Source organism: Rosa chinensis, chromosome 3, assembly GCF_002994745.2.
Source record: "Rosa chinensis cultivar Old Blush chromosome 3, RchiOBHm-V2, whole genome shotgun sequence".
Lineage (NCBI taxonomy): Eukaryota > Viridiplantae > Streptophyta > Magnoliopsida > Rosales > Rosaceae > Rosa > Rosa chinensis.
The window spans coordinates 31,012,851-31,028,415 of record NC_037090.1 but is presented as its reverse complement, the minus strand read 5'-3'; the positions used below and the strand labels follow the sequence as shown (position 1 = coordinate 31,028,415).

At 39.7% G+C, this 15,565-nt stretch overlaps 1 protein-coding gene across 1 annotated transcript; it reads right to left on the bottom strand.

Annotated features, from left to right (window-relative positions):
* Window positions 1-99: 99 nt before the first annotated feature.
* On the bottom strand, window positions 100-15,263 carry LOC112195026 (ammonium transporter 3 member 1). The gene is made up of 3 exons (XM_024335317.2): window positions 14,507-15,263; window positions 2,328-2,613; window positions 100-864 (listed from the first exon to the last, which is right to left on the bottom strand). Exons 1-3 carry the CDS (start codon window positions 15,137-15,139, stop codon window positions 374-376), a joined length of 1,410 nt encoding a protein of 469 aa, XP_024191085.1. The 5' UTR covers window positions 15,140-15,263; the 3' UTR covers window positions 100-373.
* Window positions 15,264-15,565: the final 302 nt, after the last annotated feature.

The following is a 15,565-nucleotide window of genomic DNA, read 5'->3' as shown; positions in this document are numbered from 1 at the left end:
AGTATGGTTTATATGTCAACCAATCGTTCATGAAATATGCCATTGAGCATTTCCATGTGATGGGAAATAATCATTCGCATCATCGATAAGCCAAATGCAAACCCAAATAGCAATATACATACAAATGAGGACATGTAATTGTTTCAGTGACAATACTCGTACAACTGTAACCGATATAATTCACAATATACATACAAATGAGGACATGTAATTGTTTCAGTGACAATACACGTACAACTGTAACCGATAAAATTCACAATGATATTTCGGTAGGAGGGTAGCTTAGACAGCCTGAGTGGCGCCACTGGATGCAAACTTACCATTTTCCAAATAATGTTTTTTTTTTAAAAAAAAAAGAGGTTTTGAACCCAGCCTAACTGGGAGCCTCAGCCACACGTCCGTTATTATTTATAATAGTAGAAGGATGATCGTACAGCTCCCCATCACCCCACAAAGCGTAGGCCTCTTCCCCATGCACTGCGTTATCTCCAATCAACAACTGCTCCTCCGGCATGCGTAGAGGAACCACAAACCGAATTGCCACACAAATGATTGAGGTCACCACGATGTTCCATCCGATGATGAACAGGGCAGCTGCGATTTGTTTGAACACTTGGATGCCCCCGTAGGCTACCCCGCGAGAGTTCGTGACTTGCAAGAAGAGCGCACATAGTTGGGGCTCGGCAAAGATGCCGGTCAATATGCCGCCTAGGAATCCGGCCACTGCGTGGGTATGGACGACGCCGAGGGTGTCGTCAACTGCGGTTAAGAGTCTCCACCTTTTGTCTACGATCATCATGGTGAACCATGGCACGCTGCCAGCCAATACTCCCATCACTATTGCTGCCCATCCTTGTACAAGACCTAATTCATTCACGAAATTACACAATACACGTACCATCAGTCTATGCAATTACATAGTTAGATATCATAAAATGGATTGTGCTACAGGCCACTAGCTTCTTGCATTACTAGCTTTATCGTTTAATTTTATAGTGTTTTTCACTTTACACTTTCTTTTAATTAAAATAGAATATTAGTCGATATACATTACAATTTAATATTGAAAAATCTTGATGAGTTTCATAGTCAAAGTACATCCTCATATCACATGGACGAACATGTACGTTAACTCTGATAACGTACAAACATAGATTGATAAGAAATTTTTTTCTAATGGACACCCAGATCCTATCAATTATATATTAAGAGCAAAAATAAGAGAAGTGTAGACAAATTAATTAATGGAAAGAGACCCAAAAATATTTTTCCTTTTCTTCTTTTCTACATAATATAACATTTGACCCATCTAATATAGCAAAGGGACGCGTTTTGCAGTCGTCGGACGGGTGTATGTCGGCCTGTGTGGGTCTGGAGTGAGTGTCGGGTTCCTGAATAGGCATCTTGTTTGAATCGGAGAGATTGCGGTGACATTTTCTCAGGAGAGGAAGGGGGAGATCGAGGCGGCAGCCGGAGTGTGGTTTGTCCTTTGCTGGCTTGGTCAGCGGTTTCGCTTGGCGGCACGAGGTTGGAGACTGCTAGGTGGTACTGTGTTTGGATCAAATCAATTCGATCTGGATGAGGTCTATTTGATCGGATCTGGGGGCGGAGTTGTGGTGCTGGGGCGGCGCATTTCCAGGGCGTGGCAGGGATGGCGACATAATGGTGGGTGGTGCTGTGGTAATGACAGCACGGTTCCGATCTGCTCGGATCTATCAGATCAGGATTGGCTCTGTTTGATCTGTTCTGGTGTTCGATCCGGGATGGCGACATGATGGTAGGTGGTGCTTGTTGCCGCAAAAGGGATGTTGGAGGGCAGGAGAAATGGCTGGTGATCGGAGTAGGGGAGACGGAGATACAGTTGGGCAGGGTTTTGTTGTTGGGCCCTTGTTGGTGGGCCGGTGTTCCTAGAGTTTTAGAGTCTGGTTTTTTGTTTGGTTTTGTCGGTAATAAGTTCCTACCAGTTAGGACGCACTGCAGATTGTGACAGAGACCACTGCAGGTTGTGACAGAGACAATCTTCCTTTTGGCCGTCTAGCGGGTTGTTCCTGTTCTGGAGTTGGGTCAGCAACGGTGGCAAAAATGTCTGGCTGTGGCATAGACAATCATCCTTGGCCTTCTAGTGGTTTCGTGTCAGTAGGCGATGGCAATTTGGAGCAGTAGAAATATTTAGTATATTCGATGAACTGTTATTTGATACAAACCAATTGTTTATGTTGTTCATAAACTTCGAGTTAACTCTTGAATTCACATTATAACGAGTCTCTACGCTAAAGCCAACCCTAAATTCATAATGGAGGATAAAAGTAAAAGAGCTAATTAAGTACCTGCAGCGGGAGTAATGACGACGAGGCCAGTAATCATTCCCTGGACTGCTCCGATGACGGAGGGCTTGTTGAAGAAGATGACATCGAGCGCCGTCCACACCAAGAGACTCGTGGCGGCGCAAATGTTAGTGTTGAGGACAGCCATGGAGGCGGTTATGTTGGCCGCATACGGATCTCCGCCGTTGAAACCGGCCCATCCCATCCACAGCAACCCTGCTCCCACCAAAGTCAGCAGCACGTTGTTTGGTGGGAATCTCTCCCTGTCCATCTGCACCCTAGGTCCTACCTGAAACTCGACCAACGTCAGCATATCATTAAATTATATAGTAAACTACATATACCCCCCTACTAAGATTTCAAAACACAAATAACTCCTCATCATTTGGTTTTACACATTTAAGGACAAAAGTTTACACTTAAGGACATTTTGTCTTTAGTGAGTCTTTTACTTTCCTTAATAGTTATCTCTTTCCTCTGTAAAAATAAAAATTGACGGAGCGTAATGGGCCCATGCTTTGAATTTGTTTGTCTAAACATTTGCAGGTATAAACTCATCCTTTATACTCGAAGGTAAACTGTAATGCCCCGTACCTACTAATTACTTTTTACCGTGGTTGACCGAAAAGTGACTTTTCTTTAGTACGGTAAATTAGGAAATTTCTTTGAGATTGTCGTAGAATACGAAAAATCGAGTTCGTGGATACGAAGTTTGTTTCGATTGGAGTTTTTACGGGGAAGTTGTGATTAAAGTGTTTAAGGTATTTTTTTATTTTTTTTCCTTTTGAAATTATTGGTTTTGTTTAATGAAAAGGAAATTAGGATTATTAAAAAGGAGAGAGAGAGAGAGTATCGGGAGAACCCGATATCAAACCCCCCCCCCCTGTTTCTTTTCTCTTCTTTCCGTCTCTGCGCACCCGGAACCGATTTCCGGCCGATTCCTCCACCACCGGACGTCGTTGGACTCACCTCCGGCCACCGTAGCTTCGTCTCTTCATTCCCTTTCTTCTCAGGTACGCGATTTTAGCTGGGTAGCTTCAATTTGTTCAATTTAGGGGGAAGTGAGCCGATCGGGTTTGAGAACCCCGGCTGGGTTTTCGATTTCCGGCGGTCTCCGGCCGAAAATCTTTATGTTTTTGGGTCGCTGGGAAGGATGGAACACTTTATCAACCTCCTTGTAGATTGATTTGGCCGGAGGAGGTGGTAGTGTTGATGAACAGTGGCGGTCGGGTTTTATTTTCCGACTGGGTCTTCGATTTCCGGCTGTATCGGCCGGAAATCTTCATGGTTTTGGTTTCCTGTGAAGTGCTAGATATGTTTTCAACTTCATTTTAGCTTGTGGAAGTGAGATTGATGTTGAAGTGTTGTGATGAACAGTAAACACCGAATTTCCAGATTTTTGGGTTGAATTTTCGACCCCTTCTGTCTAGTTTTAATTGTTGTTGCAGGATTGAAGATTGTTGAATTGTTTTTAAGCTAGTTGACTGGTTGTGAGGGTTGTTTTGTTGGAAATTGTCGACTGTTGCAGGTTTAGAAATGGTTGTGTTTTTTTGGAGTTGATTTTGGATTAAATGGGTTAAATGGAATTGAATTTAATCTCTGAGTTTTGTGTTAAATTTGAAATTGTTGGATTTGGATTGTTGAACATAGATGTTGGATTTGTCATGTTTGTAGTGTTGGGTGTTATCTCTTGTTAAAGGACTTTTGTGAAGTATTTGTTAGGTAGTAGGGTGAATTTGAGAAGGTGGAGTTGGAATCGTGAATTAGAAAAAGGGAAAAAATTAAGAATGATTGTGGGAATTTTTGGAAGGATTTATATTGTCGATTGGTGGTAGTTTGTGATGAAGGAGGTGAGATTAAATTGATTTAGTTATCGAAAGGTTCTTGTGAAGATTTAAATTAAGTGAAGTCCTTGAACGATTGAGAAATCGAATTAAAAATCGGTTGAGTAGTTTGAGTTAGAGGGCATTGAGATTGTAAAGGAATGATAGAATTTAATCCCAAATTAAAGGATGGGCGTTTTATAACCATTTGTGAATAACGGATACTTATTCCGAGGGGAATGAGTTGTTTTTGAGAGTATCTCATTATATGGTTAATTATATCCTATTCTATTGTGACAGGACGTACTGAGCCCTCGAGCGAGGAGGACACAGGCAGGCAGCAGGGTTAGCTGCGGGATTCACTTGTGAGTGGACTTTTATTTTGTTAAAATAATGCATGCAGCATGGAAATAAGTTTTCAGTTGATTTATTATTTGAGAAAATGTGACTCTATGGAAAGTAAAGGATTTAAAAAGAAAGCAGTTGATCACAAGGAGGCCAGTTTTGGCGCATGCGTATCTTACCTAGTTGGCAGTCCCTTCTAGGTAATAGTCTGGTCGGCAGTCCCGTCCAGACTACAGCTCGGTTGGCAGTCCCATCCGAAGTGTCATCTGGTTGGCAGTCCTTTCCAGATGACTTGAGGTAGTTAGTCGGCAGTCCCGTCTACTACCTGTGGCTAGTTGGCAGTCCCAACTAATCACCGCCTCCTATCCGGTTGGCAGTCCCTTCCGATGCGTCATCGGGTGGCAGTCCCTCCCCGATGGCATGAGATGCCTAGGAAGCAGTCCTTCCTAGTAATCAAATGAGTTTCTTGGAAAAAGGATTGAGTTGGAAATTTTCATGAAGTATCGCTGCATGATGGTTTTGTTAAAAAGAGAAATGGGGAAGCATACCATAAATTGTTTTGATTCTCGTTTCGGTTTTGTCCACTCACTCTAATGGTTTTATATGTTTTCCCCTGGGCCCTTCGTTTTCAAATGCCCAGATTTCAGATTGCCGAGATTGCGTCCAGGCTCAAGGACTTTGGAAATCAGCGCTTCCGTTTTTGTCCGTAGGTTATTACTTAACCTACCTTGTATGATATCGGCTTAGTTTTAGTGTTGCTCTGATATACCTTTTCCTTTAAGTTTGATGGATGTTGTCGCTTACGGAGGATTATGTTGGGATTTAAATTTTCCGGATGTAATATATATGCTTGGGTTGTGAATATGATATTGTAGGTTGAGTAGAAGTTACTGTTGTAATCATATCCAGGTTTGTTAAATTTTTGGGTTGCCCATATTTAGGGGAGGTTCTGCCGAATTTTCGGTAGGATTTCGCTTAATGTGGGCCCCGCAGGCTCGTATCCAGATAATAGGGGTGATTCCTGGGTCGGGTCCTGTCATAAACAGTTATTTTACTATTCATAATTTCGATTGTTGACAGATTAGAGTTACTTGGTATTTGTAAGAACACTAGCAAAGAATTAAACACAGAAAGAGAAAAGTTGAGAAAGCTGAAACTCTTTAGAGATAAGCTCAACAGAAATACTCCCAACTACTGGGATATTATTTATAGACTCCAAACTAGACTCTATAAACTAGAAGAAGATATTGATAATCTCTTATATGTTCTAGAAATAGAACAAAAACCTCTGGATTATTTGAGCATTGGTTAGATCCGCACATCACTGGTATCAGAGCTTGTAAAATAGCTCAAGGAGAACCCCTCCTAAATGGGGACAATGTCAGAATTGTTATTAGAGAAAATAAATTCTCTATTAAATTCCTCTGATGAGAAATATCAGAGGCTGTTATTAGAATTATCTAGATGTCAAACTCATCTAGAAAAAGTACCTGCTATAATCCACCAATTGGAAAGATTGGAAAATAAACTGGATTATATCAAGGAACTGCCAAAAACGGAAGAAGAAAAGCTGACAGTTGTCAGTAGAAAAATCAATGAACAGCAAAAAATGCTGGATTCTATGAAAAATATACTGAAGGACAAGAAAGTGCCTACAGTGAAAAAGAAAACAAATGGATTCAAACCATTAGAAAAACCATACACAAATCGTGTTCCAAACATGATTTTTCTGGAACCATCTACTAGTCAGATTAGTATCCGGTATGAAAACCCGGAGAAAAGAGATATCAAGATGTTAAGCATCTTTGGAAAAAAGAAAGGAGTACAGCTCATAAATGCTGAAGAGTTCGAATTCAACGAAATCGAACAAGAGGTAAAAAATTCCTCAATCCCAAAGTTAGATTTTAAACAAATCTACAAAAGGGGAAAGTTTGAATTAATGGATAGCCATTATTTTAAACTTCTGGAAATTACAACACCAGCTACAGCAGGAGGAGAGACTGATCTACTATTAATCACTCCTTCAGAAGTTGCCAGAGCTCAAGCAAAAAAATATCAATTTATGCATATTGGAGCAGTCCAAGTAGGCATAAATTTGCTTGCACGTGAAGGCATAAACTGTTCGGTCCTATGTGTTCTACAGGACAATAGGTTAACAGACTTCCAAGCTAGTTTGTTGGGAACCCTCGAAGCATCCTTATGTGATCAAGTGGCATATTTCAACTGCTTCCCCAACTTCACCACCAGCTTGAAAGATGCAGCTTATTGTCTACGATTGAGAGTCAAGACAGATGGCATATCCATGAAAGAAGATATGCAAGAACTTGCTATAGTATATAGAATATACTATAAATTGATGAGTACTACAGTAGCCCCTAAGACAAGGATAACAAATATCCCAGTTCTTACCACTGGATTCCTCACCAATCAGAAGAACCATTCACAACAGATCCACAAAGTTTTTTTTTTTTTTTTTTTGAACAAACAGATCCACAAAGTTACTTGGAATGAAGTGACTTTTCCTCTTGAATGGAAATTATCCGGTCCAAAAAAGCAGCCGGAAAGAGCAAAAGCAAAGATCTACGAGAGTAGAAAAACTGGAGAAATCAGCCTCAACTTTGACAATCACAGAAAAAGTGATGTCTGTCCTGAGAACCTCAGGATAAACAGCAGTCTTCTGAGAAGAAGCTACAGCACTAGAGAAGCTAGTGTCAGTGGTACAAAACCCACTATTGTAGAGCCAATATCAGAAGAAGATCTAGAAGCTGATCTAAACAGACCATTCAATATGTTCAAAGCTGAGAAGCTCTATGAACTATATGAAGAAGCTGAGAATTGTGAAAATCCTGATCGATTAGAAAAAATATTCGAAGAGATGAAAGAATTCAAAATCAGAAAGACGAGAAAAGTCTTTCCTTACCAAGATATAGAAATGGAAGATGGAGAAAGCTCTAGAACTTTCATTAGCAGAGAAAAAAAGGAAACAAAACTCTCATTTCAGAAAGCCCCCACGGGTAAAAAAGGGGAAAGAAATTCCCAAAGATTTGTCCCAGAGGACAATTTGCCTAGAGTTCCGATCACGAACTATGGCATCTGGTTAAATCTAGACAAGAGTCTAGACAAAAGAAAAACCATTGACCAATGGGTAGACAGCCTGATGATGGCTTCTGCACTTACCCTTGGTAAATTTGAAGCACCAAATTTACAGGTGTACTATGAAACTACCCTTACTGGAGTAGCAAAAAAGTACTACCTATCCTTCAAAGAAACTGCCAGAGGAAGGAATTGGCTTGAAGAAATCAAAAAATCAAAGTCTCCGTATGATTTTGCAGTACCTCTGTACGATCAGTTCTATGGAGATCTTTCAAATCTAAGTGAAAAAGCCAAAGAAACGGCAAAATCGAATATCTATGCTCTCAAAATTTGTGAGATGAGATATTTCGAAGAATACTTGAATGAGTTTCAAGAATATTATTGTACAATTGGTGAACTAGAAAATACTGATCTAGTTAATCTGTTGCATAGAAAACTCCCTGAACCATGGAGAACAGCTGTGAGAGAAAGCATAGCTGAAAAACCAATTGAAAGATTTTCAGTTGGAGGAATTGCCGACAGAATCCGACAATTACTAAAAGAGCAATGCAAAGCCAATCTTAGAGCTAAGATGGCTAAGAAACAACTCAAAGGAGTTGAAAATTTCTGTTATGGAATATTAGATATGCCCACAAACTGGGGATGTCATGAATCCAAATTCCACAGAAAAAAGAAAGAAAAATATTACTCTAAAAATTTCAAAAAGAGTAATCAAAAAAGGGATTGGAAATTCAAGAAGAGTTCCGATTATAAGAAACAAAAGGATGAAGATCCTAAAAAGAAATTCTTCAAGAAAAAGAAGAATACTCATCAGCAAAAACAACCAAGCAAGAAAGCTTGCCGATGTTGGTTATGTAAAGCTGAAGGGCACTATGCCAATGAATGCCCTGAAAAGGGTAAAAGATCTACTAAAGCTCTCTTCGAAGAATATGAGCAAATAGTAAAAGTAGCAAACATGAAAGGCTACGAAATAGCCTATTCTGATGAAGAAGATGACGACAGGTCAGTTTATTCTGCCTGGTCTGAGGAAGAAGAATCATCAGATGAGTTTGGGATAGATTCTGAAGTAGAGTACTTCGAATCCAGACAAATGAATGTTTTGAGAATCAAAAATTGGGAAGAAAGCAAGACAGAAGCATTAATGTCTTCTTATCAGGTGAACCCTGGTACATTCGTTTGTGACTACTGCCTATGTCATGAAAAGAATGGTCTCCCTATGTTTTGTGAAGAATCTAAGAAAACTTATCACAAGGAATGTTTCATAGCTGAAGCAAGAAGAAAAATCAAGAATGGTCTTGTCAGCCAGTTGGTTGAACAAGAATATGAAGAATATTTCTCTGAGCAAAAGGCGAAAGTAGTAGAAACTCTGTTCCAGAAAGTCATGGAACCATCTTCCTCAAAAATAAAGGAAGAAATCATCGATGAAGAAAAAATCGATGAAGAAATTGAACTGGTTGAAACACCAGAAATTGTTCCAAGAGAAGAATGTAAACCATTCATTCCAAAGGAACAAGCAGCTCAAGAAAATGAGCTTCAACAATCAAAGGTTGTCTCTACAAGTAGATACAACAACTACATAGATATTAGATTGAAATTCCCTGATCATAAAAAATATCACCTACATGCCTTTGTAGATAATGGATCAGGATTCACGGTTGCAAAAAGATTTGCAATTCCAGATGAACTCTGGAGAGAAGATAAGAAAAAATCTGCTATTGGTGTTACATTTGATGGGAGCCATCTCACCATGAAAAAAGTAGGAAAAAATGTTCATATCACCATTGGTGGAGGAACATTTATCATCTAGAATGTTTGGCAATATGAAGGCCAAGGATCTGATTTCTTGTTGGGAAATGATTTTATTCTCCAACAGCGATTCATTCAGGATGAAGAAGCAATAGGCTTCAGAAAAGGGGAACGGGTGTTCTGGGCAGACCGCCTCACACAAGCCAAAACTGTGGTAGGTCCCGGTTTTACTACTCAATATCAGAGATCACAATAGAATAGTGGTGATCTTACCCCCTACAAACCCAAATTTGAACCTATACTCCAAATCAAGCAACAAGAAGAATTACTTGTTGAAGACACTTCTGAAGAAGAAGAAGAAACTGGTGAAGAAGATGAAGAAGCTAGTTTCATCCATGAGCATAACCTCAAGCACTTTCAGAATAAGCTTGAGTCTCAGAAACTTCCCACTCTTGAAAAAATCAAGAAACTACTCGAGCAGAATATCGATGTAGATCCTCAGAAGTTTTGGGAAAAAGACCCAGTGGTCTGTGAATTAAGATTACATGAAATGAATGCCATCTGTCATGTCAAAGCCATTCCTCAGTATAAAGAGGAAGATCAAAAAGAATTCAGAAAAGATATTGAAGATCTCCTGAACAAGAGATTAATTCAACCATCCACTAGCCCTCATCATGCTCCAGGATTCTAAGTGAGAAATCATGCAGAAAACCTACGAGGAAAAGCTAGAATGGTTATTGACTACAGAGATGTCAATAAAAAGACTGTCAAAGACGGTTATCAAATTGCTCAAGTAAGAGTATTGATTAACCAGCTCAGAGGAGCCAAAGTCTTTTCGAAATTCGATGCAAAGTCGGGTTTCTGGCAGGTCAAGATGCATCCTGAGAGCATTCCTCTCACTGCATTTGGAACACCACAGGGCCATTACGAATGGTTAGTAATGCCTTTTGGCCTAAAGCAAGCTCCTTCAATCTTCCAGAGAAAGATGGACAACATCTTCAAACATGTTGCGGAGTTCTGCGTTGTCTACATAGATGACATTCTTGTCTTCTCCAAAAACAGAGAAGAACATATGAAACACCTCTACGAGGTCGTAAAGCTGATAGTTCAGCATGGAATTATCCTAGGAGAAAAGAAAATCTTCTTTATCCTCGATGAAGTCGATTTCCTACGAATAAACATCAAGAATGGAGTCATAAAACTCCAGCCTCATATCCTTGAGAAGATCTGGAAGTTTCCAGACAGAATTCCTGATGCTAAGAGTCTAGAGAGATTCCTTGGTGTAATAAATTACGGAAGAGATTTCATCCCTAAAATCTCAGGGTTAACAACAATGTTATCACCTAAGACGAGTTCCAAAAGAAAATGGAACTTCACAGAAGATGATGAAAAGATCGTGAAGCAGATAAAAAATCTCTGCAAAAACCTCCCTCCTCTACAGCAACCAGAGGAAAATGATGAAATCATTCTCCAGACAGATGCGAGTGATAATTACTGGTCCGGTGTGGTTCTGGCAAGAGAGCCTGGAACTAACATTGAAAAGATCTGCAAATTTTGTAGTGGCAAGTTCAGCCCTGCAGAACTGAATTATCCCACAGGGGAAAAAGAAATTTTGGCTGTCAAAAAAACAATTTTAAATTCTCCAGCTTTTCTTGGAAAACCCTTTATTGTCCGCACCGATTGTGCTAGAGTAAAGAATTTCAAAAATTTTAAACTAGATAAAGCTGCAGATAGAGGAAGATTAGCCAACTGGCAATTATTTCTTAACCAATATGATTATAATGTTGAATTAATTGCAGGAAACAATAATTATCTTCCAGACACATTGACCAGAGAAATTGCAATGTTTAGCCAAAGAGAAGACGACGAAGGTCGTAATCCCAGAAGCAGAAGAACTGGGAAAGAACATGAGCCTCAAGAGGATCCTATGGAAACCAAAGAAAAGGTCCTTAAAAGGTTTCTGCTAAGTCCTAAACGACTAGCCTCAACTGATCAATCCCAGGGTAAAGGATTGGCTAGCCCGTCTCAAACGGCAGACGGTAAAGGCTCATCAAGACCATTGACGGCTGCTGCTTTGCCAAAAAGCAGACCAACTCCAACTGGAGTCATAAATGTTTTTAATTATGAATTAAGAACTTTTGACATTCTTGTGTTCAGAACTGGCAGGAGACTAGCTTATCACCAGAAGGCAATCCTGGATAATCTCTTATTTGCCTTTCAAGAAAGAAGCAGTGGTCTAATGTTCCCGGCACTCTTTGCACTAACTGAAGAACTATATGAGAACGCCAGACCACAATTTGAAGAAAGCCATATACAGCAGAGTGCTGTAAGAAAAGAAAAAATTCTCTTCCTTGAAAGTCCAAAAAGTGCTAGGGTTCCTGTCATGGCACTTAATGAATCAGACTGGCATGAATTCCATAGTCTGATAGGAAGACATAATCCAGAAGACCTAGTTCCTCCAACTCTCTTTATTGTTTCAGGACCTTATGTTGGAAGATACCTGGTAAATGTTCAGAGTGAACATCCTCAAGAACACAAGCTCTGGCTTGTTGAAAATGGTTTTGTCCATAATCTGTGGACTAAAACAAATGATGATCTAAAAGGTTTGCCGCCTATCATTGTCAACACAGTCAAAAATGTAAGAAAGAATGACTGTATGCTTCGACTAAAGTTCAGATCCACTCCTCCAGAATGGATCCAGAAGGCAAACGGTGAAGTTGAATATATTCCTCCTTATCATTATGTAAGAATTATTCAAAGGAAATATCTTCAACCAGCCTGTGTAGGGTACAATGGCCAACCAAACTCAAGCATCCCATGGATGAAGGCCATGACTCTAGAATATATCAAAAAGATCATCTCTGAAGATACCTACAATACCTTCTTGGCAGCAGGAGAGAAAATTATCATCACTGCTTACGATCATCCTGACGTAGTCAGTAGTGACTTATTCTTATCTCTTACCAGAAAGGAGATAGATTCGACACTGGCATGCTTACGATGGGTGGAAAAGCTTGAAACTGACAACCACTACAAGATGTATGTTGATACAGATGTCGAAGACAATGCAACAACAGCAAGGATGACCCAGGAGGATAACGACTCGTTTGTCCTTGGTCACAACTCAGAAACCGACGAGAACATGTGAAGCAGCAGGTGTAGAAAACACCGAAAGTTCTTTTGGACTTTTCCCAAAAGTGACTTTTGCTTTTCAAAAGGCAGGTGAAAGACATTTCACCTAAAGGAATCTGCTTTTTCCCTGACCGACCTCCACCAGCAGGAGCACTAAGGAAAGCAGGAAATCACGGAGTTGTTCTGTACATTTTGTTGTTTTGAATTGTATTTTGAGTTCCGCTCCCTATAAAAGGAGCTTTAGCTTCTCTTAGAAGGCATTCGAAAATCGGAGATTAGTCTGAGATTCGAAAAAATAAGCTTAGCAGTGCTAGATTCAAAAGGAGAGCATCAGTTCATAACTATATCATTTCTAGATCTAAGAACTTCTAAGAAGCAGTAGCAGCCAGTCTGTGGATGCAGTGTGCTTTTTATTGCAAGTAAGTATTTGTAATCAAGTTATGAGTAGCTAAGCAGCTTCTAGCTGTTTGCCCAAGAGTGAGGCTCTGGGTTCTGTATCTGTATTTATGTTTGAATAAATAAATTCAGTTTGCGCCCATTACTTTGTCACAAAAATATTTTGTTATTTCTGCATTTGAAAATAGCAGTAGCAGTTTGTAGCAGTAGCAGTTGTTATGTTTTTGTTTTAAAAATCTGAACCCTTTATCATACTAAGGCAGCAGTGATTCCGCCCTGTTAGTAGCCGCTTAGACAGGAAGTCGTTAGGTGAAATTGTGGCATGTTGAGGGCTAGTCCTTAGGCTGATACTGTGTGAAGACTTTTTAGCAGAAAATAATAGCTGATACTGTAAAAATTGTGAAAGGATAAAAGAGAATAGGGTGTGTCCTTAATTGTATAAGGGGAAATGTTGTGGACTTTTGTGTTAAACAAAAGGTTGTCTGGTAGTCATTTGTAGTTGTCTATAAATTATATTCAGATTTCGTTTTATTTATTTGTTTAATTTTGAGTTCAAGTTGATTTTAGTATCATTTTCAGCTGATAAAAAAAAATAAAAAAAAGACTTGTTGCCATGAGACTGACCTCAACGAAATAAAGACAACGAGGCTTTGTCCAACATAATATCATATTTAAAGTTTGTCCAATTTTATTAGATTGATAAATAAATATGAAGATTTATTTGTAAGCATGTCGCTGTTGTTTAAATCAACTGGGCATATATCTTGCTTCCTTAGCAGTTAGCATATGCACCAACTAATTAAAATCCAAGAGAAGAATACTCCAGATTAACTGGAAATTAAACAATTGGAAGAAGAATTCTCCTAAACCTAATATATGCATGAATATTCTCTCTTAGCTAAACAGTTTGGCATGTATGTGTTAAATTACCAATCTTTAGTATTGAGATTAATGAAAAGCTTTATACCAAGAGATTGAATTTAGAAAAACAAGAGATTAACTTTCCTAGGTTGACGATGGGGAAATGTAATTATTTGGATTTGGTTCAGTGCAAGAATGGACACATTTCTTCTTAGAAAAATGTACATGTCAAATTCTATATTATTGAGATAAAACGATCTCAAAAAGATAATATGACTAAAATTCAAATATTTTGAAAGAAAGTATATGACCTAACTGGCATTATGTGTTTTTGTCTTTACAATAAAAGACACTAGAGGTAAAAGACATGTCATGTCTGTCTTCACATTACAAGAAATTAAATGCAATGGACCCATTGGTATTGTTGTAAACAGAATCTCATAAAACACGATCTCGGAAAGATAATATAGCTAAAATTCAAATATTTTGAAAGAGAGTATATGACCTAACTGGCATTATGTGTTTTAGTCTTTACAATGAAAGACGCTAGAGGTAAAAGACATGTTCTGTCTTTACATAACAAGAAATTATAACAGTCACCTAATGTCAAAATCAAATTAATGCAATGGACCCATAGGTCTTGTTGTAAACAGAATCTTATAAAATCGTTTTGATGCCAAATTACTCCTTTTTTTTTTTTTTTTTTTTGAGAATGCAAATTACTCCATTAATATCTTCAGAGAGGAGGCAAAAAAAAAAAAAAAACTAGCATGAATGTTAACGTACCCAGTAAGCAGTGATGAAACCAGCGGTCCCTGAAGAAAGATGAATGACGTACCCGCCGGCGTAGTCCATAACTCCCCAATGAAATAAAAACCCTCCGCCCCACATGCTAAACGCACCGACGGTGTACGAGAAGGTCAGCCACAGAGGCACGAACATCATCCACGCCTTGAAGTTCATTCTCCCCAGCACCGACCCTGCCAACAGTATCGGTGTTATGGCCGCAAACATGCAGTGAAAGTACACCATGCTCGCCATAGGGTACCACGGCGTGGCCATGGCAGTCTCGAGATCGCCGTTGGCGTGGTAGTGTGTGGAGGCGGGGATGGCAGCCTGCTTGAGCAGAAACTTCTGCCCTAAGGCAGGCCCGGCCTTGCCCCAAAACGGCAGCAGCTTCTCCCCGAACGACATCTTGTAGGCCCACGTCACCCAGCAGATCAAGACGGCGGCGAAGGCGTAGAGGGCCATGAAAGCGGAGTTTACCGCCCACTTCTTCTTCACTATGCTCCCGTAGAGGATGACGAGCCCCGGCACGCTCTGGAGACCCACCAGCGTGGCGGAGGTCATCTGCCATGCGTTGTCACCTTTGTTCAGCCAGTCCGGGTTCGCTCCGCCAGTTGCCTCATACGCCGCCATCTGATATATTCTCGAGTTTCAAATCCTGGTTCTGCTACTGAACGCGAAAACTAACGGTAGAAGTAAAGGGAAGATAAGAGGTGTTCGTTATATATGTGAAAATGGGAGGTGGAGGACGGGAAATGAGGGCCAATGGAGGATTGATTAGTATTTGGAGGATGTGTGATCATAGGGATTAAAACGTGGCAATTGGAATAAAATTAAGACATGGAGATCGAGCGCCTTTTGTCTTCGTATTAACGGGTGTGATTGACTAAATGGAATATGACGAGGACAAATGGAATATTAATTAATGCAAAATGGCTATGTTATATTAATTAATATTCCGTACTCCTGATTCCAGGCCGTGAATCTTTCCTCAGGTTTAGTTAGGGCTGCCACTTGGTTTGGTAATTACCAAACCGACCGAATACCAACCGATACTTT